Source organism: Tubulanus polymorphus, chromosome 11 (assembly GCF_964204645.1).
Source record: "Tubulanus polymorphus chromosome 11, tnTubPoly1.2, whole genome shotgun sequence".
NCBI classification, from domain to species: Eukaryota; Metazoa; Nemertea; class Palaeonemertea; order Tubulaniformes; family Tubulanidae; genus Tubulanus; species Tubulanus polymorphus.
The window spans coordinates 13456509-13482112 of record NC_134035.1 but is presented as its reverse complement, the minus strand read 5'-3'; the positions used below and the strand labels follow the sequence as shown (position 1 = coordinate 13482112).

General features: G+C 38.9%; 4 protein-coding genes across 6 annotated transcripts; 2 read left to right on the top strand and 2 right to left on the bottom strand.

Annotated features, from left to right (window-relative positions):
- Window positions 1–858: 858 nt before the first annotated feature.
- LOC141912906 (uncharacterized) lies at window positions 859–3723 on the top strand. Its single transcript, XM_074804333.1, has 4 exons — window positions 859–998; window positions 1580–1631; window positions 2362–2616; window positions 2800–3723. The coding sequence occupies exons 1-4, from the start codon at window positions 964–966 to the stop codon at window positions 2893–2895; spliced, it is 438 nt and encodes a 145-aa protein (XP_074660434.1). The 5' UTR covers window positions 859–963; the 3' UTR covers window positions 2896–3723.
- Window positions 3724–3769: 46 nt separating this feature from the next.
- LOC141912905 (tumor necrosis factor-inducible gene 6 protein-like) lies at window positions 3770–7005 on the bottom strand. 2 transcript variants are annotated; one of them, XM_074804330.1, is made up of 5 exons: window positions 6946–7005; window positions 6484–6571; window positions 6201–6322; window positions 5724–5879; window positions 3770–4339 (listed from the first exon to the last, which is right to left on the bottom strand). In XM_074804330.1, the coding sequence occupies exons 1-5, from the start codon at window positions 6980–6982 to the stop codon at window positions 4092–4094; spliced, it is 651 nt and encodes a 216-aa protein (XP_074660431.1). In that variant the 5' UTR covers window positions 6983–7005; the 3' UTR covers window positions 3770–4091. The 2 variants fall into 2 exon arrangements, with proteins under 2 accessions (XP_074660431.1, XP_074660432.1); XM_074804331.1 differs by lacking the exon at window positions 3770–4339 and adding an exon at window positions 4906–4963.
- Window positions 7006–8629: 1624 nt separating this feature from the next.
- On the bottom strand, window positions 8630–18611 carry LOC141913161 (patatin-like phospholipase domain-containing protein 2). Its single transcript, XM_074804623.1, has 9 exons — window positions 17956–18611; window positions 16227–16459; window positions 14401–14466; window positions 13845–14112; window positions 13132–13410; window positions 12476–12605; window positions 11946–12062; window positions 10643–10856; window positions 8630–10195 (listed from the first exon to the last, which is right to left on the bottom strand). Exons 1-9 carry the CDS (start codon window positions 18140–18142, stop codon window positions 9671–9673), a joined length of 2019 nt encoding a protein of 672 aa, XP_074660724.1. The 5' UTR covers window positions 18143–18611; the 3' UTR covers window positions 8630–9670.
- Window positions 18612–18720: 109 nt separating this feature from the next.
- Window positions 18721–25535, top strand: LOC141913090 (lipopolysaccharide-induced tumor necrosis factor-alpha factor-like). 2 transcript variants are annotated; one of them, XM_074804540.1, is made up of 6 exons: window positions 18721–18817; window positions 18968–19098; window positions 19545–19664; window positions 20049–20196; window positions 21975–22097; window positions 23117–25535. In XM_074804540.1, the coding sequence occupies exons 2-5, from the start codon at window positions 18987–18989 to the stop codon at window positions 22078–22080; spliced, it is 486 nt and encodes a 161-aa protein (XP_074660641.1). In that variant the 5' UTR covers window positions 18721–18817; window positions 18968–18986; the 3' UTR covers window positions 22081–22097; window positions 23117–25535. The 2 variants fall into 2 exon arrangements, with proteins under 2 accessions (XP_074660641.1, XP_074660640.1); XM_074804539.1 differs by lacking the exon at window positions 21975–22097.
- The last annotated feature ends 69 nt before the right edge of the window (window positions 25536–25604 follow it).

The window sequence follows — 25604 nt, the reverse complement described above, 5'->3', positions numbered from 1 at the left end:
TGATGATACACAATAATAGTGCTTCACTCGGGATCAGGATCAGTTATTCCTGGGTTCGAACCCGGGACACCCCTGTACGTCCTCTATTCAGCATTATCATCCCTTAATAGTCAAAGAACAAGAAAAATTCTCCTACGTCAAGTAGAGGTGGTTGCTCGTCATACCAATGGAGATTAGGAGCAGCAGCTTCGTTCTGGTACAATTCCGCATTTTGTTAACTGACTTAAACAATACCGAACAATGAATCAATTGCAGATCACAATATCCGTGATAAAACGATACGAGTACAATCCCACAATAAAAGAATTATATGATAAAATGTTTATTTAAAACATATGAGAAATATTTCGGGTGGTTACTACCACCCTTCTTCAGTCTAAAAGTCATTTTAGACTGAAGAAGGGTGGTAGTAACCACCCGAAATATTTCTTATATGTTTTAAATAAACATCTTATCATTTAATTCATTTATTGTGGGATTTTACTAATACCGAACAATATATTCTATCTATCTATATAACTAGCTAAACGCCGAATCTGCGTCAAGCTACAGAAAACCCAGCAACACGGTACTTACTGGGTGTGCTAGGACCCTACAAGAGACGACTGTGTAAATACTCGATCTATATTAGGTAATGCTAATTGATATTCGACTTGCCAGCGTATAAGTTTCAATGCTAATGCACGAATAATTCTCCCCCCCCCCCCTCCCCCCTAAAGCACAAAGACCGGCACTGCGCGGTAAAATATACACACTGCAAATATAGAACTGGTTTAACAACAACAGTAAACTATTCGAGGGCACTCACTAGAGGCGGTCACGTGACCCATCGTCACCCTGTATATATGCAGGTGAAACGGGCAAATCGTCTTGAATAATACAAGTACATATTATTGAATACAATAGGGGTATATATATATATAGAGTACCTTGGTCTATAGTATACGCCTTACCAAGGAGATCATGGTTTTACCCGCGGGTGCTGGGACTGGTGGCAAGTAAGTGTGAAAATAACATGTATTAGTCTAGCACTGTGAATATATCCTGCAGTTATCTGTTTTTTTCTAATGTTGAAAAAGCGATAAAAAATTCGGATCAATTTCATTTCGCGATAACGCTAGGAAATCGTGATAATGTTTAAGCTCAGGGCAAAGTCGCGACCTGCTGTCTTAGCGGTCTTAAGATCGGCGTTAGCGCTAAGATGGTCTTAAATCTGAGCCATGAGCCATAACTGGGGAACCGGATCCGGTGTAACTGCAGTTGGGGTCACCTATCCACTGGGTGGCACTAGTGTTTAAAGAATAGTGTTACGGTAAGGTTAGGTACATAACCATTAGGGACACCTAAACTGCAGTCGCTCCCCTGATCCTTATGTGGCTGGTATAGTATACGAATATCAGGGGTCGGTACGCCAAGGTTGAGAGATGTGAAGTCTGAATATTGTTTCTGAATAATTAAGAATGAATATAATCAATAACTATGACCTCACGAAAATGTCTTCAACTGTTTCTTTCTCTGGCAAAGTATCGTCAAAATGTTCTAAATAGTTCGAATTATTTTTTCCTATAAAATTCTTTAGGATGCTGTCACGTCTATGCGCAGTGTTAGGAATTGTAACGCTGATGAGCAGGGTAGGTTTCAAAGTTTTACACTAAGTTAAGTGGTTTGAATTTACGATACTGAATCCAGTTTCATCAAAAGCTAATCACAATCTGTTATCTCAATGTTGTTTGAGTTGGTCGAAAATCTGAGAATTGTCCTTATTTAGGTTTTGTAAAAACTGATAAGAATTATACCTAAGAAATGACAGCGCTATTCGGTCGAAGTTCGATACCGCTGCCAACCTGTATAATGCCACTGTTCACTTTTTAGAGAACGAATTTACCCAATCTAACTCAGATTCAATGGATTTACCATTCTTTATAAAGCCTAGCGCACATCGACACTGCGATTGGAGACAACTAGTTGCAAGGCAGTTTTCGGCGCATGAGAGGAACTGGCTGGATACGATCAGTTGCTTGAATGTGTCGATGTGAGCGAGCTTACGATAGGTAAGCGTCGATCTATCTCCAGTTCCAGCCAGTTGCCCATGTTCTACTTTTGAGCAACTGGTTGTACTCAATCGCAGTCATATCCGTAGATGTGCGCACTCTGGATCTCGACGATCGACACGCGCGCCATGCAGTTGCTGCAACTGACCGGTTGTAACTAGATTTCGATGTGCGCGGGGTAATCGTTCGGTAGCAACTAGTTGTCTCCAATCGCAGTGTCGATGTGCGCTAGGCTTACAGCTGCCAAATTCGTTATAACGCCGTGTTTTTCATTGGCATTACAAAGGACTTCATATTTACGATTTTTCAGATTGTTTACGGTTCGTCTAACGTAACGAACCCGACAAATGCAACAGTAATCGAAAAAGATCTAAAAGTCTCGCATCGAGATGTAATCATTATCAACGTCATCTCGTATATATTCGTCGTGTTGGTGATCGGCGGATCATGCGGGATTCATTTCACTTGTAAATATAAAGAATGGCAGAAAGCTAAAAGACGCAAACCAACTTCCGATGACATCGTAGACGTTATGCCTAAACTATCAGAGGTTTATTCAGTACAGGTACTATAAGATAAAAACTACCGGGTTTGTGTCAGGCCCCTGTTAACTGACCTGACCCCTTAACTTCCTTGGGCGGACTCTTTCTTCTGCATTCTTCAAATTCTACATAATGAAGGGACGATCAACTTGTTATAATCGCAGTAGAGTAGTAGATTATGTTCTATGTTTCTATTTTTTTTTTAGACCGATGAATCTTTACATCAGATATCTACAGCGAACTCGACGGACAATGTAACTAGTAGTAGCACGTTAAAACTATTTCAAAACACCTCCGTGTAAGAGTGTAACGCAACCGTTTGGAGGATTCAAGTACCGAGATTTTGGAGTGTAATTGGATAAAGATCTACTGCCTCGGCGGCTGACGACACCGGGTTCAATTTAGAATTTGCAGCATTTGAAGCAGATTCCGAATTTTTTTAATACAACAACAACAAGACAAAAGAGATTGATTTCAGTTTCTAAATGTTGTCATGTATATGCGCACCTGGTTATGCAATCCCGGCGCCCGTAGAGTTACAAATTTGAATGTAGGTCGTTTCTGGTTTTATTTACTGATTATTCAATCAACCGAATTATTTGATTTAGTAATTACATCATTTATATTTGACTGTATGTATAAGGCTTGTACATAGAAACCTTGTTTAAACCAACTAACTATTTCAAATGAGAAACTTAACCAGTTTCACCGGTACACTGACCCGACAAACTTACAGACGTCAAGCACCATCAGATCTATGGTCGAGTGGTTAGCATGCTCACCTGACACACTGGAGGTGGCACTAGTTCGAGTCCCAGATTTGGCAGAGCTAGGGTTATGGTTACTGGTGAGATAGGCGCGGTTAGGGTTACTGGTTAAATTAGAGATTTTGCTCTGTTTTGATGTCATATTTGAAAATTTCGAATAGCGATTTTACATCTCAAAATCTGTTTTTAGTTTATAAATCCCCTGATTATGTTTTTTATGTTAAGCAAACCCACTCTATGACGTAATTTACTCACAAAAGGGACTGAAACTACATCAGATTATTTTATTACGTTGTTCCATATATCGAATTGTCTGTATATACACGTGTATCTGATTTCATCAAAGAATACAAAATCATTAGATTCGAGTGAAATAGAAAATTGTTTTTTGTTCTTTTTTCTTCCAATTTACTTCTGTTGAAGTAAAGCCAACCCGATGCCGGTTGTCGGATGTCGGATGCCCGACGCCGGATGTCGGATGCCGGTTGTAGGATATCGGATGTCGGATTTCTCCTTAGATTCAATTTAAATCTATCCATAATTTCCACGAGTCACAAACAAACATATCATAAACCCTTGATGTCAATTTGAGTTTATTAAAGAGACAGGATTTTTCTAATTTCTGGTGTGGCTAAAATCTAGATGAAATTCCATTGAGAATGAACTAGATTTTGATGCAGAGTTGTCCAACTGTTATGCACGCCATCTAGCGGGACGTATCACGAACAGTACTACGCGTTCGACTCGCAATCGGAATGAATCGTTATTCTGTGCGTCTGGTCGACCGAAACCGAGGAATCTACGGCGGGAGTGTTGAATATTTTTCTGTTAAATCGCAGGAGCCGTTGCGAGTTGGAAGCTGATCGGTTTATCCAGATGACTGTACACGTGGTTAACACTGACACCAGTAACGTGGCCGACAGCGCCATCAGGAAATAATTCACTGCGCGGAACTCGACCTGTTTATATTGCATTAAATCTGAAATTATAGAATGATATATATTAAGATAAAATCCCACTATTTACAGATTAAAGAAATTAAAAACCAGAATTTATTTATTAAATCTTAAATATATAAAAGACACGACGTTTCGAACTCACCCTAGAGATCATCGTCATCATCGTAGAGATTTAATAAATAAATTCTTGTTTTTAAATTCTTTTAATCTGTAAATAGTGGGATTTTATCTTATTATCCGTTCACCACGTTTGAGTGTGGTCATCGTTCTAGTGATACATATTGTATTGGATTGGATTGACATTCATGTTGTATTGTCTTTTTGCTCTAAGCAAATGTAATTTTGTGAGCAATGAAATATATTGTATTCTATATAAAAGTCTCGTTGAGGTGACACATGGCGCGTTTTTTTTTCGGTTTGAAGCTCAACCTTCGTCGGCAGGGCTTCAAACCGGATAGCATCTTGTCATGTTCCTCCATCGCTGGCAATCGAACCCGATGGCATCGCGAGACTCTGCCACCCTCATCCGTTTCCAACTAGACGATGCTGATAGATTTCCCTATTGCGTACAGATCCCCTCGAGGGATGAAAGGCCACTAATCTAAAACTCCACGATTCAGGTGTCGTGACTTATATTTATAAATCTGGAATTAGAATGATATGAAAGTCTCGTTGAAGTGACACATGTCACCTTCATCCGTTTCCAACTAGACGATGCTGATGTATGAATTTCCATATAGGTTACTTTTCGAGGGATGAAAGGCCGCTAATGGGCCAGTTGCACAGTCGTGACTTAAGTCCAAAAGTGGTCTTAAATCTTAAGACTGGTCTTAAGTTGTTAGTTTGGCTAAAGAACTAAGTTGGTCTTAGACAGGTCTTAAGTCTAAGCCATGACTATGCAACCGGTCCAACCGGAATCAGCTGCATTGTCGTGACATAGATTTATTAAGAGTAGGCTAGTCTAGTTAATCAAACTAATAACTGTTAAAATTGGTTCGAAATGTTTTGAGCATTAGAACAGGGACGGAATTAAGGGATGGGCCCCTTCCAGTGAGGTTGCCCTTTATGACAAGACAGAGATCGCAGAAAACCTGCAAATTCGGAAATTGCTTTGACATTTTTACAAAAAGGTCTAATACCGAGGGAGAGCCCCGCTGGTGGCCATTGATATGATGGCTGCTTAATTCGAGAAATGCCGTTTCTTGTCTTCTGGGGCCGGTTCCATAGCCATAGCTTAGACTAAAGACCAGTCTAAAACTATCTTAGTTCTATAGCCAATCTATCAACTTAAGACCAGTCTTAAGATTTAAGACCACTTTCGGGACTTTAGTCTCGACTATGGAACCGGCCCCTGGACCCCAATTTTCCTTGATCCATCGATCCCTGCTAGAAGTTATTTCTTACGTTTTGGTGTCGACCAGTATTTGAATCTGAAGCCACGCCCCTGTTCACTGTCGTCCGTTTTAAACGTCACAAACATGGCGTCTTTGTAGCCGGTAAAATTCGCTGGTAGTTTATTTCCGCACCAGCGACGTAACGCGTAGTCCCACTGGTATTTACCTTTCAATGTGAAATAAATGAACATCAACAAGATTTGGATCTAAATCAAAATTATTTAATTTTTTTATCAGGAGTCAAATATTTGCTAATAATGTCTTTTCAAAAGACTCAAAAGCATATTTATACACTGTAACACTGTAGAATTGTTCTCATGTTCATGAAGCTACTTACAACTAAAAAGGAGTCAAATCTTTACTAGCGGGAATGGATCCAAAAATTGTATGTCAAATTCAGAATCGTGGAACCTTTCAATTTGAAATCAAATTAACTGCCTCAAAACGACTTTGATATAGTTTAAAATCGCGATTGATATATTCGTACCGTCTCTGATCTCGATGAAGTCTTTGTTACAAGTCGGACTGCCCTCCGTATCAGTGTCGAGTACCTCAACGGTTATCACGTGACTCTCCTTTGCTTTCAGTATCCATCTACAGTAGGTCAAACTGTAATATCAGATTCGGCAAAAACCCGTTATAACCCACCACCCTCGCTTACCAGGGCTTGAGCCTTATCAGAATGTAAGATATGTTGGACAGTGCGTTAGTGATGTCATAGGGGGATCTAGGAGGTCGCCATATTTTCTGAAGGAGTTATAATTACGTACGGTTTATAGAAAAACGGATAATTTGGAGACTGTAGAAATTGCGGAGCCGCCCTCGCTTCTAATTCTACTGGATCTTCGACTCGACATTCTGCGGAAATAGACACAAAAATATTCCATCATCCGCAGCTGTATCTAAATGATGTTTCATTATATTCTTATTCCATCGTCACAGTTCCACAGTTGTCGGACTGGTTTAGTATTGACTGAGTAAAAATTAGTTCATAATAAGTAAAAATGTTTTAACACGAGGGTGAAATTACAACTGCGAATTTTGGTAGAACTTATGGACCTATGAACCCTGAGCCCGGTTGCACAGTCGTGACCGAAGTCCAAAAGTGGTCTTAAATCATCTTAAGACCGATCTTTAGTTGTTAGATTGGCTAAAGAATCAAGTTGGTCAAAGACTGGTGTTAGAGATCGAAGCCATGCGACTGTGCGACTGGGCACTGTATTTTTACCTACCTGACGTTACTGTCAGCGAACTATCAAATAAAACCATAAGTTGTAATACGCGAATTTTCAGTAGTTGATGGACGAGGCGCCACATAGTTCTTCATTTGATATCTCCAACACTTCTTCAATCACTTCAGCATTTTGTTTTTATAGTTCCAGTCTGTACACGTTCACCCGGTGACCCACACAACAAACGCACAAATTATCTTATCGCATCTACGTTTAAACAGCTTTAATAAAGATCATCAGGTTAAAGTTAAATCTGTTTAATCCAAATCCCGGCGGTTAATAATGATATATATAGATCACTAACTGTTTCTGAGTTTGAACATTTTTACGATTACTTTTAATAATGAACCATTGATGATGAAACGCTTTCTGAGTTCGTGTTGTAAAGATGATAAAGATACCTGAACATTAAGAACAAAGAGCGTCTGAAATTTTTTCTCGAGCTCCTATAGTAGTTAACGTTTATCCTCAAATAGTCATCTTCAAGAATACATTGATGAAACGCACTGAGTCCGTGCTGTATAGTAACACGAAACGCCTGCACATTAAGAATAAAAAGAGTCCGAAATGTTTCCCCGAGCTGATATCTAGTGGTATTTTCGACTATATCGCATTTACTGTGAGTCGTCTTTTGGAATATTTGAACAGTTATGATAGTCTCGAAGAGTCCGAACTAAATCCGTGCTCGACGTGAATCTAACGAGATGACGCTGGGGTCCACCGCGTAGAACGACCTTCATCAAACCATCAAAAAACACAATCAAAACTGATCGTAGTGAAGTGGACGTGCGGGTCCCTGAGGGACACCACCACCACCCACTGCGCTCGAGGAGTAATTAGCCATTTTCGTCTGGTTGTTTTACGTAAATTCCTTACCTACCTGTCTACAGACATGGGAGCGTATCTCGGTACCGGATGGTTACCTTGGTAACCGCAAGCAAAATGTTTGTTAATCCACAAGCAAGATTTGATTGAGGTAATATCGAATTATCGATTTTTCGAGAAGGATTAAGTATGTGACGTTAACCCACGCAAAGCGACGGTTCTCAGAAACAGAGTCGATTCAGTGGAAAATACTTCTTAATTTCAATTTCTAGAATCAAATTAAAATGAAAGTTTAAAACATGGCTGCAGTTTCTGCGCGTGTGGCCCCGAGTTCGAGCCAAGCACCGGTGATTTCTGTATCGAACACATCACGAGTTTGAAAGGGTTAAATTCGATTTGCGTCGACTAATTTCCGGCGCATTCACTCGCAACAGTTTTTTTATTTTTATCACATTTAGGGCCTCGTATTAATTCAACAAACTCAACGACATATTTCATCCGCCTTCACAGCGGGTTTGATTCTATCAGTAAGGTTACTATGTGGCGGGTCGGGTCACAAATGGAAGTCCTCGCCCAGAAAAGGGTCTACAGTGAGATCCTGCAGAGTAATTATTCTAATTGGAGGTACTGAGACGATTTCTGGATGCGACCGGAATCAAACTTCACAACTTTCACCTCATCAAGAGGTGTCGGAGTCCACCGCGCCTGTAAAGGGTCTGTAGATTGAGCGGGGAACGGGATTTTTATTTAGTTATCGGCACTTGGATCGTGGAGCAGCGCATCGAATTCGACCAAAAACACTAAATAACGATAAAATCGAAAAATAAACTACTTTTTTTTCAATAATTCATCATTTATTAAATCAGTAATATTATGTTTCGAGACTGAAGGATCTGTGTAACTCTGGCCGATCGATTAACGGTAAATTCAATCTCTAGACTAGGATCAGATATAATCGAAAAACAATTGCTTTATATTGATTGTAGTCACTGTAATGTATAATGCCCTGTAGATGCCCAGTAATGCCCTGTAGATGCCCAATAAGTGCCCCGTCGATGCCCTGTAGTTGTCAGTAATGGCCCAGTAAAGCCCGATGTCGTTTCATTTGATAACACACAGTTAAATACGTACATGTACGTGTTAATAATTCAAATGAACAATATTGAACAAACTATTTACTTAAAACTGAATTATTCACCTTAAAAACGTCATTAGCACCCAGTAATTAAAGCAATGATATCACTAATACACATATTTTCTCGGTAATATATGCTAAAATTAAACCAGTCTCATTGTTATATTGCAGTAAGGGACAAACAAGGTCTACCCTCATTAGGCACCAACTCGGGGTAAATAGAATTTTTCCAGTCACAACCGCAGTAAGAGACACAGTCTACTGTATCTCTCAAACTCTTACTCAGTATTTGACACCAACTCGGGGTAGAATTTTACCGGTCTCAACTTTACTGCAGTAAGAGACAGAGTCTACTGTATTTCACAAACTCTTACTCAGTATTTGACACCAACTCTGGGTAGAATTTTACCAGTCTCAACTTTACCGCAGTAAGAGACAGAGTCTACTGTATTTCACAAACTCTTACTCAGTATTTGACACCAACTCTGGGTAGAATTTTACCGGTCTCAACTTTACTGCAGTAAGAGACAGAGTCTACTGTATTTCACAATGATAGATGAATTTCTGATTTTAATAATAGCACATATGATTGTATTAAGATAGGTATTTTCATTCATTCATCCCTCTCCATATTCAGTCACGTTATTCTTTAAAGCGGCGCATTTCGCTACCGAACTGAACACAACGCACAAACAACTCAAGAAATTAAATTACAAACTTTTTTACCGCTCAAAAAAGAATAACAATAGGTGGCGTGTCTATAGATTATGTCCACGACGTCACTTCCTGTGTTAAACTATTCACCGATGACGTAACCGACGACGTCACTGATGACGTCACGTAGCGTTGTTGTTTATTTTTGTTGGCGCGTAGTTTATTTTCTAATTGTAGGAACGCGATCCTCGACACGCAACTGGCGCTATGACGACGAGCGATAAACGATAATTCATCGTCAACGTCTCCGATATCTATATCTAAATATTCGCGACCGGATTTCTTCGGACCGCGGACTAGATCCGGAACGCTGCCGTGTAATAGTGTTTCCTCGTCGTCACACACGTCGCCGCAGTGTTTCATGTGACTATTAGATTCCACCTCTGGCACGTGAGCAGGTGGTGCACCGCATATTTCCGTTACTTTCACGACTTGTTGCTCTTCGTCCAGATAATAATAAGCCATTATCGTATCCATCTCGTCCGTCTGTTTGACGTATCGTTCTAAAGTCTCGTACGATTGGTCGACGACGCTTTCTTTTACCGGTTTGTTACCATGACGACGCTCGTCTATCACCTATAAAATCAATAAATCGATTTATTCCCGATTTGAAGTTTGGTAATTATGCAAGCAGGCCTGCAGATACCACCCCCCTCCAAAATTTGGGTTGTACTACCAGGGGTTAAATCAAGAATCAACTTCAAATGTAACGCACGGTAATTGTGGTAAACAGTGACTTAACTGAGATCAGAAGCAGGGCCGGATTTAAGGGGGTGGTCTCGGGGGTCTGGACCCCTGCCTTCCCAATGAGGTTACATTTATCGTCAAGACAGAGATCGTAATGACCTGAACATTTGACGCTCATCCGCCGTCGGACTTTCGCAAACCGCAACCTTTCAGATGTATTTCTGAACACCGAGGATGCCTCTTTTCTTTCTTTCCGAACATGGCCTATTTAATTTCCCTAGATCCGCCGCTGTACAGGGGGGGGGGGGGGGACGGCGGTCGAGGGGAGATTTTTACCTGTTTCTCTATCTGATGTAAACAGTCTATTGGACGATGATTTTGATCTATCACCGTCAGTTCGTTACGAGACGCCGCCAGATCCACCAGAGACGAAGCCAAGTTTCTATTGGAGTGGAATTTTAAAGCGAATCCCATATTCACTTTACGGCGTTTATTGTGATGATACGAATCGGGACAATCCGTTTCTGTTATATCCAACTCGCAACGAAATCTGAAAATAAATCAGATTTAAACAAATCAATTATAGCACAGTTCCAGTTCTGAACCCAGTTCCACAGTTGTAGACCCAGCTCCACACACAGCTCTGGACCCATTTGCACAGTGGTTCGTGAATACAGCCCCAGTTCCAAGGTTCTAAACCCACACTTCCACAGTTCTGGGCCTATTTCCACAGTTCTGGATCCAGTTCCACAGTTACTGAACCAAGTTCCACTGTTCTGGATCCAGTTCTACAGTTCTGGACCCAGTCTTATATCATAACCCAGAATACAAAAAGGTCATTGAAATAAATTGAACTAAATTTACATATTTGTGTCTCATTCGTGATAAACAAGGTTTAAAGATGAATTCAGTGCTCAATAAAATGTTATCTACTTCCTGGTATGGCATGGTCAAAACAGTTTAAACAGTAAACACAATTCGGAATCTGATACACAGATCAATGTTCATCTATTTTATTACGCATCAAAAAACTTTCTAGGGACACGTCATTGCCTAACAACAGGACTGCCAAACTGAAAATTTGTATAATACATAATCACGGAAGTTTATTTCGGACACTGGATGGAGTCCATAGAAGGAATTATAGATATGATAAATTCACATACTAGACTAAAACTTAAAGACAAACAGTAATAAAAAGGTCAAATAGATTTTTTCAGAGTAAAAGCTTTCGCTACCACTGAATATTGTAGTTAAATCGGGTAAATGAGTCATTGAAATTAATAGTATAGCATGATACCATTACACAATAGAAGCATGTGTATTGTGAAAAACATTTTTGCGAATTCTGCCAAAACTTTAAATGAATGAAATTACATTAAAGGTATTAATTTTTAGCAGGATTATTTATGTGAGTAAAAGGTATTGATGGCAGTTAAAACCCAAGAGAACCCATGGGGTCATATTTGTCCCAGCAACACGCGAAATTTCAAAATGTAGGTCAAAGTTCCCAAATTTAAAAAATGAAACCTGGGTTGTACTTTGCAATGCTATAGCTGCAATAAAATGCATTTTCATAATTTTTTGAGCGGTTACAATTGGTCTTGGGTTCTCTTGGGTTAAAGTTAATTCAACATACCTGGCTTTATAGTTGTGTCGATGTTTCAGATAATACAACAACGATTGTAGAACATCTTTAAATTCTGATAACAGCCACAAACTGTCGTCGGGAAGCGTCGGTAACCAGTGGAGAAATCTACAATTTAAACACAATAACTATATTTATCAAGTGAGGGAAACTTGGGGGTTTTGAAAATTGAGTGAGGGTGAGGGGGAAATCAGCTAGATTTTGCATATTTGTAATTTATGAACATGATGCCCACTTAGAATTTAGTTTATAAATGGACGTTTTAATTGTTGCTGGTCCTCAATCGAGTTCTACAGTTTTGATTTGAAATTAGACTTTAAGAGTCTAAACATCGGAAATGAGTTGATTTTAACTCTGCAGTCAAACTTTACTGACAAATGGTGGATCTGGATCCACCAGTAACTGTGGAACTGGCTCCTCCAGTAACTGCAGATCCGGGTCCACCATAACTGTGGAACTGGTTGTAGCAACTGTCGAACTGGACCCTGTTGATATTGTGGAATCGTTTAATAAAAACGCACCTGATAGTGAAGTTATACACGTAATCTAACGGTAAAACCATCGGAGTGAAAGCTAATGCCGTTAATCGATAAATACGACTTTCGTAAAGATGAGCTAAAATACCATTCTTAGTGCAAGCAGCTTGTAATACTGAAATTATATCAAATATCATCATTATTATTATCATATTAACAATTTTCTAATTCAAACCACGGTTTTTATAATGGCGACCTCAACGGGAAAGCAGGGGTCTGCACTCAATACCCCTTTCTCTCTAAATGAAGTAACGGACCCAGTTCCACAGTTGTGAGTTGAGATCTATGACACAATTGTGAACCTGGATCCAGGAACCCAATTGCACAATCATGACTCAGTCAACTGGATTCTGCTGCTAGTACAGTCTCCGGTGAAGTGTCGCCCCCTGGTGGTTATTTACCTGCTAATACTGTCTCCGGTAAAGTGTCACCCCCTGGTGATTATTTAACTGCTTATACTGTTTCCGGTAAAGAGTCGCCCCCTGGTGGTTATTTACCTGCCAATACTGTCTCCGGTAAAGTGTCACCCCCTGGTGATTATTTAACTGCTTATACTGTTTCCGGTAAAGTGTCACCCCCTGGTGATTATTTACCTGCTAATACTGTTTCCGGTAAAGTGTCGCCCCCTGGTGGTTATTTACCTGCCAATACTGTCTCCGGTAAAGTGTCGTCTAATGCTTTTCTCTGGCGATGCCTACAGTCAATACAGCTGACAATATCACAGTGATTCGTTATATATCCGTCATCATCTATTTCATCATACATCTCCTCTTCAACACGACCAACAGCAGTATCGGCATCATCATCATCGTCATCATCGTCGATAGATAGTTCGACCTCGTCTGATCCTATTGAGTACGAGTCATTTCTAGGTCTGATACACGACACAATACTGACGTGTTTCACGCATGAAATCAAATCTGAAATTCACAAAATCAATCAAATGTTTCTTTTCGGTATCGTAATTTATCTGCAGGGAAAAATAAATCCTGAATTCCCGAGCGGGAACATCATTTAGAGACCTAAAATTAAAATTCCCCGGTTTAGTTATAAGATAGTCTCAGTGAGGAGCTGTTTCTTATCAAGAGGTTCCTTGTGTCACTCGTCACCAGCAAGAACAACAAGACACCAGAATTTCAAATTCCCTCTGATTATTTCATAAGATATCCTCAGCGGGAGCTGTTTCTTATCAAGAGGTTTCTTGTGCCACTCGTCACCAGCAAGAACAACAAGACACCAAAAATTCCTTAAAACTCAGAATTCCCTGATTTCCGACCCGTAAGAACCCTGCAGGTTTATGATTTCTGTATATATGTATTCTGTTCATATTATGAATGAAATGAAATGAACTTACTGTTATTTTGAAGGAATCGTAGCGCGTCGTCGAATCCCTGTCTGCACATAGCGCTGAGAATCTCAGGATGCGGCGGGAATAGAATCCGGGACAGACGATACAGATTCCTCGACGTGAACTGTAGACTAGTATTAGCTAGGTTGATATGAAAGTTAAACGGCGAATGATCGTTCGGGCAGATATCAGTTTCACCTGCGAACGGGGAAACAGTGATCGTATCTTCATCTAATACCGGTAGATTATCACTTAAACTACCGTCGACATATCGCTACAAAAAAACAACACACAAATTCTTCTATTATCATCATATCGATTATTTGAGATACAGCGATATTGCTGTATGATATTGATAATTTGAGATACAACGATAATTTGAGATACCGTGTGATATTGCTGTGTGAGATAAAGATGCACGGTATATCAGTGTGAGATTGATAATTTGAGATATCGATACTATTTGAATGATTTTGATATTTGTAGGTATCACATAACGATGAAATTGTTAGAAAGTTGCAGTGAGTTGAATTCACACTCGGGGTCGATAGATTAAACTTACCGTGCCTTCAAACGTCGGAGGAATCAAACCGCAATAAAAGGGTACAAATGCACTGCATAAAACTGCCTGAAAATAACAACAAAAATCAAACTATGTTGCAAGATGAGTCAGTTTAAAGAACTGTTTATGGGTTCGCTTGGTCAGAAGAGCTGCTGGGGTTTAGGTGAAGTTGTTCAGATCAGGACCCAGTTGCTCAGAGGTTAACAGCCCAGTTGCTCAGAAGTTTCGAGCCCAGTTGCTCAGAAGTTTACAGCCCAGTTGCTCAGAAGTTTACAGCCCAGTTGCTCAGAAGTTTACAGCCCAGTTGCACAGAAGTTTACAGCCCGGTTGCTCAGAAGTTTACAGCCCAGTTGCACAGAAGTTTACAGCCCAGTTGTTCAGAAGTTTACAGCCCAGTTGCACAGAAGTTTACAGCCCGGTTGCTCAGAAGTTTACAGCCCAGTTTCTCAGAAGTTTACAGCCCGGTTGCTCAGAAGTTTACAGCCCAGTTGCTCAGAAGATGGCCAAAACTGTATTTATCTGATGGTTGATTTTAACCAATGTTTGTGCAATTGAAAAAATATCAGAAAAAAAGTCGGCTTCAATTTTTTACGTAGTTCAATTCATTGCTAAACGGGAGACAAAAATTGCATGATATCACAAAGGAACATTGACCTTGTACCTATTAAATGAAATATATAACCACGGGTCGAATCTTATCTTTAATATATTGTTTTAGGGCCTCGTGATAAACACAATTAAAAACATATCGTCACTTTAAATAGATTCCATGAAATGTGATAATAATATCGAGGTTAACTGGTGCCGTTGCACTCAGAGTTACCTCTCGACGAAACGTCGTCAGAAAATCGAATCCAGAAAGATTTTAGGATCGGAAAATATTTCCGAGAATTTAAAATCGATCGTAGAACAATGTCTGGCCGAGTATTCATAGTTTAACTGTTTAGTCTCTGGAGGAGACGTTTAGAATTTGTCCGCGACAAACTTTGCATTTATCAATTAAAGGTGACTTCACTGTTCAACGAAACAGAACCTTTATTTTGTTTCCTTTATCGTGTTTTGTATCGTTCAGTTCACACGAGACTGAACCCGTTATACTGAATTGTTTATTTCACCTCGATCTTTTCAATTATTCGCTTTCTTTCTAGAGTGTAAACCTAAATATTAAAACATTTTCCTAACTTGCGATGTTTAGTTAAATCTTAGAATTTCCAGAGTCAGATTTTCACTATTTAAATTCGAACCCGAGTCGGACGAAGGTCCCCGTTCTAAAACGATTTGAACGAATCCAAAAATGATCCGACCTAACGGACCGACTGGAGATATAGTCAGTAGCCTGACTGTGGTTTAGTTTTATGGTCGGATATTTTCACAAACCACATGACATGTTGGTATAATAAGCCTATCCGATTATAAAAGGTTTCCACCAATGCTTAGGTCGTTAACAAACTGTAGATAAAAGATATTTTTCCTATCTTAAAATAGGGATTGACCCTGTTATTTATTCAATTGGTCTTTAAATCCCTGATATTTATTTGATTGGTAGATTTCATTTTTTCTAGTGATTTGGTGGCCCTCAGCTGCTGTCCCTTACAAACCCACCACATACAAGCCGGTAACGAAACAAAAAGTTTGATAGAAGAGATTACAGTATTATACCTGGATATTTTATATCTTATTAATAGGGATTGACCCTGTTATTTATTTGATTGGTCTTTAAATCGCTGATATTTATTTGATTGGTAGATTTCATTTTTTCTAGTGATTTGGCGGCCCTCAGCTGGTGTCCCTTACAGGGTTAGATAGAAGAGATTACTGTATCATACCTGTATTAAATCATCTCTTGTTTTGAACTGTGAAATGATAACGTTCTGTCGGTCTGACACTCTGGTCAGCGACACGTGTAAGCGACCGCTACAGATTTCATGCGCGTTCGGTGGCAGGATGTCATCCAGGCCTTGGCGCAGAATCTGTAACACGTGAAAACTAGGATGGAACGGACCGAGCGTTCGAGACCTCGCGCGAGTCGCTAACCGTAACACGAAACTCGTACAATCACCTGTAAATAATATAAACAAAACAATACATTTTATAGTTGTGATTTCGTAAGATTCGTCATCTGAATTATTTGTATTTTACACAAGTATCTGTTTACATGGTGGCCATATTTACAAATCCCGAGTTTTCAAAATTCCCCGAGAGTGAATCAGAGAAATTTCTAGGTTTAAAGTGTTACAATTCATTCATTTTTCATTGAATCACGTATTGATCAAGAAACATGTGGTAAATAGCATTATAGAATTCCCTGAAATTTCCAGGTTTTTGGTAAAATTTGTGAAAAATTCCCCGAGTTTTCCCTTGACTTTTCTGATTCCCGAGTTTTCCTGGTTTTTCAGGTCAGTGGTACCACCGCGCGTTTCAGTCAGTAAACATGTCAGCGGTTCAGTTTGACGGTAAAGATGCCTTTTTTCATGGAACATTTATATCACAATTTTTCTTAATAACAACTGAATTTGCCCTCGAAAATAGCAACTTGACAGCTCGAATATAGGGGTAACTAAGGTGAACAACTATTCTGTTTCGTATCAGGAAACAATTTGTCAAAACAGGTTTGGAATCGGTCCAAAATTAGAACTGGCCCCGTACGTGACACGTGTACCAGGAATTTTGCGCGTCGCAAAAATTATATTTAATAGTAACAGAATCCATTGTGACCTTGGCCGCCAAAACTTGGCAATGCGCAGAATAGACGCACTTTTATATGGCTACAAGCCAAATTCAGGTCACCAATCTATCGGAATGCGAAGAATTAAAAATCTTTTGTCTCCATCGTCGGGATCGGTGTCCGGCAATAAAATACGAGTTTTTTATAGGAAAAATTCCGGGAATAGGCAAGTTTTTCGGGGTTGTCAGGGCAGTAGGGGTTTAGCACTGTCACACGTGTTTTAACGAATATACATATTCTTATGTCGCGTGACGGGTCAAATGTACTTTAACATCGGTCAGTCCGGCGAGTCCGTGCCGGCGTCTTGTGTAGCTGTTTTGTTGAACTGTCATAGGTCAAGACAGTCACGCGAACTATAAACAATACTTTGAAGAGTTTTAATCATATGATGTGTCTGTCTCTGTTAGTTTACTACAAGAAACTCCTATAATCACTTGACCCTGCAACTCGATCGTGAAGTTCTACGCATTTTGCCCCCGTGCTAAAAAGTTCCTGAGCCCAACTAGCCAGATCGTCTCGTCTCGCGGGGTTTCGGGGTTTCAAATTACTTTGTGTGAAATCATGCAACCCGCGAGCAATCGGAGCATTTGATTTGAATAACTCAGACAGTATATTTTGAAATCGTTTTTTCCGATCCTTTAGTTCAGACTTTCGGGACAAATCTTGCAGCAGGACCGGTTACTCCGGATTACATGGTTGAACAAACGAAGCATTGTAATGTACTATTGACTAGTATTCAGTTATAAACTTTGTATTTAGAAACAAACTGAGAAACTATCAGGTTTTTTTCTTTTTTTTGTTCGAATCATATTAGAGAAGGTGACACATACCTAAATGACAATCGCATAGTAAACATGTTGCTGTAATTGCCCCGGCGCTGGCTCCAAACACTTTCGTTCCTTCCAGTAAATGAGGAGCATACTCCTTCAGACAACTACAAACGCCTACGTGATAAATACCCAAAAATCCACAACCAGCGAAAGAGATACTGGACTTAGATTGCTGTGGCAACAACATCGTGTCTCTAGATCCTTCGAGCCTTAATTGTTGGCTTACTGCCAGAAGAAAGGCTTGTTTCAATCCCAACTGTAGCAAATCGAGTTCTTGGATCAGTAAAGAACGGAATTTAGTTAAAAAGTAGACTGTTTACTCGAAGAATATAAAGCTATTTAAACCTCTTTCCTGCGAGTAAAATATCCGTTTAAACAATAAATCCTTCCACGAACTAACACATCGATATGAATGAGATGGGAGATCGAGTTCGACCAATCAGCGTGCTGCGTTCGGCCACACACCCTCAGCAGCTCGGATTGTAGTACGATATACGAATCCTATTCCCTCTCGCTTTCTACCAGTTATAGATACGAATAAAACACCGAAATGAGTTCCCTGAGAAGTCTTTACTATAACAACTCGATTCCAGCGATCGCTGCGCGTCTGTGAAGTCACACTGACCACGAATCGCGTGACATACGCGTAATTTACCAATCCGTGTTTACATTGATGACGTCAATAAACAGAATATCGGGGAACCCGGAAATAACCGTTCACTTCCGCGTGTGACGTCATTAGAATAAATATACACCGCCAGATGGCGCTTGAAGGCTGGGGAACCCGGAAATAAAAACTGGTCGCGTCTTCTTGTCTTCGATTTTGGATTAATTTAGTGATATTTTCGCGGATTGATAACTGGTAAGGTTTGTTATTGTGTTGTTTGAATATTTTCCAATCAAATTACTGATTGTCAGATTGTCCCGTTCACGTATAAACCAGTCCGCGTTTAAAACAATCGCAATTCAAATCTACTGGTTTTATTGTCAATGTTCGTTCTGTTTGTTTCAGTCGGGTTGCCGAAAAAACCATGTCGCAACCACTTCTTCCAAACGGACAACCTTCGCCGGTTGAGCCTCCGCCCCCGGCACCTCCTCAACCTCCAGCAGATAGTTCTCCTGTACCCCCACCTCCTCCAACTGGTAAGTAATAATCATCAGTATTTTACTTCTGCCAGCCCCTGGGCCCAGTCTGTCATATGGTCATAATTTGAATATAGATTGAGTATGGATTATTCTGGGCCCGGCGGCCCTCGTTATTACCTACTTATCACGGGGTTTCTCGTGAGTTGGTTTGAAAGTTGTTCGACAGTCTTGACTTAAGTCTAAAAATAATCTGAAATCTTAAAATACTGATCTTAAGTTGTAGTAGATGGGGATTGACTAAAGAACTAAAGATAAATTGACCGGTCTTAAATCTAAGTGATGACTACGCAAATTACCCTTGAACTCAGTTCCACAGAATTATTTTTCTTCATCTTTTTAATCAATCTATTATTACAAACACAAGTTTAGAATTCAACGACCTTTTCAAGGGCAGCTGTAACTGGCTAAATATTGTAATATTTGTAATGATTGTTATTATGCAGTTGGAGGTGAAGGACCCCCTTACCCTGATGAACCACCACCAGTTTATCAAGCGCAAGACACCGAAAAAACCGGATTCGGACCTCCGCCATCTTACTCTTATCAGGGTTCAGTTCCTGCAGGTTTGTATTTGATACATCACTATATTTATCTAACTATTGACTCTTATTCATATTTCTGCTCTTCTTCATGAGCCCAGTTTCACAGTAACTAGAACCAGTTCCACAGTTACTGGACTCAGTTCCACAGTTCTCGACCCAGTTCCACAGTACAGGATCCAGTTCCACAGTACTGAACTCAGTTCCACAGTACTGAACCCAGTTCCAGTTCTGGACCCAATTCCACAGTTCAGGATCCAATTCCACAGTTCTGTATCCAGTTCCACAGTTACCTGACCGAATGCCACAGTTTTGGATTCAGTTCCACAATTATCAGATTCCTCAATGTTTCTAAAATCATCATAATTCTTTTCAATATTTACAAACTATTTTTTTTCCTATATCTAGGTCAACCAGTAGTGATCCATCACGTACCGTTCGGACCACACCCAACAACGATCAAGTGTCCGAATTGCTTAGCAACAGTAACAACCACAGTGACGTATACTCCGGGTGCGCTTACGTGGATTCTATCAGGATTGCTCTGTTTGTTCGGGTGAGTTTTAACATCACCCCCTCCACACAGTTTGTTGCAATAGAAAAAGTAGATTTTCCAGTCCAGCAAATAGCGATTAGATCCGTAGGTGAATTTCATCACTATATTGGAAAAAAACTTAAGTTTTGCCGATTTTCATCTCGATGAAATATCAACATCAGTTCCGTCGCTATTTTGATGCCGTGTCACGCGACAAAATAGAATTCGTACCATGTTCAATACGACATGGAATAAACTAGAAAATGATTCAAGTGTTTCCATCAAAGGTTTGGACAATTTCTAGCGGATGACTGATATGTTCTGGTTCAGACGTGGACAATACGTAAAGAAATTAAAACCGATTATTTACAAATCTAAAAGTTTAAAAATGAAATTGATTATATCAAAAATTAAGACACAATGAAAACAAGACTCTCTCCAGAAACCATCATCAGCAGTGATGGAGACCTCCCTATAATAATACGTCGTGTTCAGTAGCTGAGAACCTCGAAATTAAATTCATGTAATAATAATTATCTATGAATTGAGTATGATATACTCGTAGCACCTCAAACAGCTGGTTAACTCACTCCCTCACTCTCTCATTCTTACAGCTGTTTCAATGTTCTCTTGTTCATTTAATATGAAATTTACTTTTAAATCAATTTCGCCCCATTCTATTAGTCAGCCAGTCAGTCGGTCGGTCGGTCGGTTTGTAAAACTACAAACCAACAAACCAACTGCAGTCACGATATTGATACGTGTAATATTATAAATAATGAAATATAAATTGATTTTACGTTGGTTTTATTTTTCCGTGTCCATTAAAAACATCTGTGACAAAAACAGCGGAACAGAACCTTCTATAAAAAACACCAGTTACTGTAATAGGGTAAGGGATACCCTTACATGGGAACCTCCTATCTAATAGATAAACTTGTATAAACCAATGATACATGGTGACACTATGTCTACTGTGAGGAAGCCGACCGACATTTTTGATTCCGTTTTGTAATTGAATTTCTAATGTTCAGCTTCCAGAAATTAATTCAGTTGAATCAGATTAAAATGGTTTCCATTGTTGAGTACGTTTTAACCCTATCATTGCCAGATCGTACTAACTGAATTGAACAATACCCCTAACTCTTCACCCCTCCCCACCAAACCCCCTTTAGTATCCACTTCACCTCCTTCAGTATCCTACTCCCCTTCTTTCAGTGTCCCACTCCCTTAAGTATCTCCCTCCCCCTTCTCAATATCTCCCTTCAGTATCCCACCCACCCTTGCTTCAGTTTCTCCTTCCTTCCAGTATCATCTCTGTTTGTTACTTAACAAAATTTTTTCAAAGATTTGATATGAATGATTGTAAATAATCAACTGGACCTGCTTCACAGTTGCGAGTTAGTACTAAAAACTCTTTAAGGAGTTCAGAAATGATTGAAAACTAACGCAAATTTTAACTCATTAAGACTCACATCGTGTAACTGTTAGTGTTATTACTGTGATTATGTATAATTGTGAATATTGATTATTCAAGCAGTAATTGTTCCTAGGTGCCAGTTAATAGATTTTCATACCGCGTGTTCGCGTTAACAATTTTTTACAATTTGAATATTTGAATAAACATTAAATTTCATCGATTTTTATTTCTACCGATTCTAATTTTGGTTGATTTTATGAACACGAAAATGGAATCGCTAGTCAGTTGTTAATTTTCGTGTATATCTAGTTCTGTGTATTATGAAAAGAATGAATTAATGAATAATTGTTTTTATTTTTGTGGATTCTTATTTTCGCAGCTGTTGGCCATGCGTTTGTATTCCATGCTGTGTTGACAGTGCTTTAGACGTTGAACATACGTGTCCCAAATGCGGAAATTGTCTTGCAGTAGTTAGAAGAATATAATTAACCCCTAACCTTTCGTACGTTTGGCAATTTTCAAAATTTTGCATATTTTTTTTTTCATCTCCTGGAATTGGTATAATTCATACACGTATCAATCTGCAGCCTGGAACCTGCAGCCCTCATGCGTTCACCATTGTAGTGTCAAGTGCAGACAGTCAGTTTTAGAATTGAATTGAATTTAAATTGAAAATGTCTAAATGTCTCAGGTGAAGCACTGAACACATGTAAAGTGTGGACGATCAGTTTTTGAAAGTGTGCTGATAAACTGTCTAATATCTGGTGTTTGTAGTTCATTCTCAATTGAAAATGTCTCAGATGAAGCACTGAACACACGTGAAGTGTGGATGATCTAAAAATTGGAAGAATGTTGATGTGTCACTAGGTGCTGGGGGAGTTCCAGACAGCAGATTGTTACCTGTGTTACTAAGTGGAAATCTTCTGCATTTTTTTTCATTTCCCTTCAATTTCTCAGTTTTAGATTTAGATGCCGTTCTGGTTTTCTAAAATATGGTCATAAATGATAGTTATTGGTGTTCTCATTTCACCCTATAGTTAGAATTAGTTTAAATTATCATCGATATTGTAACAGTTTGGAGTTAAATGAAACCGAGAACTATCTAAGTTGTTCGTGTAGTTTGTGGTTTTTAGCATGTTTTCTGTTTTTAGTCTTTATTCTTCTCCGTTTTCTGGTTTTAGTTTCTCTTTTTTCCGACAATGCATGTTTTCTTCCCCCTTAAACTCTGGGAATTTTTAGAATTGAGGTTTTTTGTCATTTTTTGAAAATGTTTTCAATCGTGTGAGTACTAGTAGGCCTAAGTAAATGCCATTAGAATGGACTGCAGGAGTTTGTGAGGATTCGTCATCATCTGAACAAGTCGTCACATATTCTTGAGTTCCCAATTTATATTTGCAATTCAATTTACTAAGTCATCGCTTGGGTAAGTTATCATCATGATGATGGTGTCCTAACTATGATGACTTGTGTACTTCTCTATTGTCCATTGTTTTATTGACTTGATATCTGTATATTTTGTAGATGTTGGTTCGGATGTTGTTTGATACCGTTCTGTGTGACCAGTCTTTCCGATTCTACCCACACCTGTCCAAATTGTAATTCAATTCTCGCTCATCACAGACGTCTTTAAACACACCATGGGAGGAGTCATTCATTGGAGTCATTTGTTGGAGGAGAGTCATTTACCAGAGTCATTTACTAGAGCAACTAGTACTGCTACTACTAGAGTGTCTGTTTAACAGAGTATCACTAATAGATTTTTAAATTGTAAACCCCCCAATTGTTCCGAACCCAGTTCCGCAGTTCTGTGTTAGAATTACAGTAAACGTCTTCTGTTATAACGCCACTGCTGGGACCACTGAAATAGATGGTTTTATTACGAACTAGGCAGTGTTGTATAAAGAATGGTATTTTCTTAGAATTTGAATAAAATTGAGCAAATTTATTCTCTGGAAAATGTGAACAGTGGCATTAGAAAGAATGGCGGCGTTATAACCGACTTTTTCATCATTTCCAATGTTTTCAGCCCCGAATCGAATATTAACCAACCCAATAAAGGTGGAATACCAGGTCGTATTAAGTATAGTTTCAAAGTTCTGTGTTTGCTTTGGCTGGGTGATTTCGAATAAGTACCAATTCTTAAAGTTTTCTAGTCAACACTAGAGTTAAATTCAAGCAGAATTATGGAACTGGGTTCCAGTGTTGTTAATTAAGCTGGAGTATTTTTTTTTGTTGAACATTTCCACTATTTTGTTTTTGTTGTTAATTGTAAATTTATTGTATAATGAATATGCAAGTCGTTTTTCGGGCTTCCGAAAATGCGATCACTTCATTCCATAGAATTCCATCGAAAATCAGATCGAACCGATCAGAGTTCAGATACTGGGGTAGTAATGATAATAACTGTTGAATGATATATTTATCTGTATAATTATTCATCGAGCTATTTAAATCTTTTAGTCATAATCAAAGGTTTCGGGCTACGTAAGTATTATTATTATTAGTATAAATATGAATATATATTTTTGTATGTTATTGATCTATAAATGTCTATGGGTACAGACTGTTGTTGTCAACCAGCTTCATTCGGATTGTTTTGGGACCAATGAAACTTACGTCCAGGGCCGTACCTACTAAGGGGAGGGTAGAGAAACCCGAAATGGGGCAGTTACCTCGAGTCAAATGTTGATACAACGATTCTTCTAGGCCCCTGAGCTGTCACTTCCCGATTTGCTAAAAAAGCAATTTGTTTCTATAACCAGAAATACGGATTTGATCTGTTAGGCCTATAACAAATTGCTTTTTAGTCCTCGGTTAAGGATTCTACATTAATGTCTAATGGGTATAACAATAATAATTGCAGAAAGGACACTTTTCTAAATTATCTGGGAGAGGGCCCGATATGTACGGCCCTGCAGTTTTTGAAAAATCAGGATCAAACGTCACGTTTTCAATACATTCATGTATGGATGGATCATAGATAATGTCCGAATTAGATCAATATCGGGATTAAACTGATCTGGATTAAGCCGGTTTGACTGTATACAGATAAATCTGCTTGATGAATCGAAAATTGTTATAGTTAAATTATGTCATTGAAAATGACTTTCTTTATTAGAAATGAGAGAATTTTATGAAACATTTCTTCTAATGTTTAGGTATATTAGAATTAGATGGATAGGTGTAATTGCATACTACGAATGTCACACTCTTGTTGTGGTCAACAATTTACGATCATTGTTAAAATCGTAAAAATGATTTTTAGAGTAAACATTTCAAAGTTAAAAATTGAAATATTTTCACTTATGATAATATATATTTATTGTATTTAAAATACACAACTGATGCAATTTCAACTGCTGTCTCTTGCTGAAAGATATCACAAGTCTTCCATTCTGTAGAGTTACGGGTACCACACACGTCAGTTGGTGCGGCCGGGCTCCCTTCCTCGTCCCCATTGTTGATGGTCACCCCTAGTAACCATACGTGAGTCTTCCCTAAAAGTATTACATGAAGAGATATTTAACTATATATTGTTAATAAAGATTCCGCGATCATATAACAGTGAATAAGATGTAATTTTTGGGAGGGGCAACCCTACCCCATCTTGAAGAGTGTGTTCTAATCGTTCCGTATTTATTTTTGATACGTCCCTTACAAACCCAGCCCCGGCTTAGAACGAAACAGACGTTTTGATTTTCTTTTAAATTAGAAATTGAAGTAGGCCTACAGTCAAACAAATAATGTTCTAAAGCAAAGTTCTAATGGATTTATAATCATGATTGTCATGATCGTGGGATTTTTCGATAATTCTATACTTTCACGGATCCCCCATGTATTGATGTCAGTCAGTATTTATTAACGGTTTTTCTCTCAGAGGATTTATGGTGTATTCTGTACTTAATCAATGTGTAAAATAGTGCAATAAAATACAGCTGAGTAAACAATAACACATCGTGCGTCTTATTAGATAGTGGCTCCACTGTGTGGAAGATCTGAAAACGACTCT

Coding starts and splice junctions, on each gene's coding strand:
- LOC141912906 (XM_074804333.1), top strand. CDS start 964: ATGGTTTTACCCGCGGGTGCTGGGACTGGTGGCAA. Junction 999..1,579: donor GGTGCTGGGACTGGTGGCAA/GTAAGTGTGAAA, acceptor AAAATTCTTTAG/GATGCTGTCACGTCTATGCG. Junction 2,617..2,799: donor CAGAGGTTTATTCAGTACAG/GTACTATAAGAT, acceptor TTTTTTTTTTAG/ACCGATGAATCTTTACATCA.
- LOC141913161 (XM_074804623.1), bottom strand. CDS start 18,142: ATGTTGTTGCCACAGCAATCTAAGTCCAGTATCTCTTTCGCTGGTTGT. Junction 12,606..13,131: donor ACCGGAGACAGTATTGGCAG/GTAAATAACCAC, acceptor ATATAATTTCAG/TATTACAAGCTGCTTGCACT. Junction 12,063..12,475: donor GTGTATAACTTCACTATCAG/GTGCGTTTTTAT, acceptor TTTAAATTGTAG/ATTTCTCCACTGGTTACCGA.
- LOC141912905 (XM_074804330.1), bottom strand. CDS start 6,982: ATGGTTTTATTTGATAGTTCGCTGACAGTAACGTCAG. Junction 5,880..6,200: donor CTTCATCGAGATCAGAGACG/GTACGAATATAT, acceptor TCACATTGAAAG/GTAAATACCAGTGGGACTAC. Junction 4,340..5,723: donor ATACTGGTCGACACCAAAAC/GTAAGAAATAAC, acceptor CTATAATTTCAG/ATTTAATGCAATATAAACAG.
- LOC141913090 (XM_074804539.1), top strand. CDS start 18,987: ATGTCGCAACCACTTCTTCCAAACGGACAACCTTCGCCGGTTGAGCCT. Junction 19,665..20,048: donor TCAGGGTTCAGTTCCTGCAG/GTTTGTATTTGA, acceptor TCCTATATCTAG/GTCAACCAGTAGTGATCCAT. Junction 20,197..23,116: donor GGATTGCTCTGTTTGTTCGG/GTGAGTTTTAAC, acceptor TATATTTTGTAG/ATGTTGGTTCGGATGTTGTT.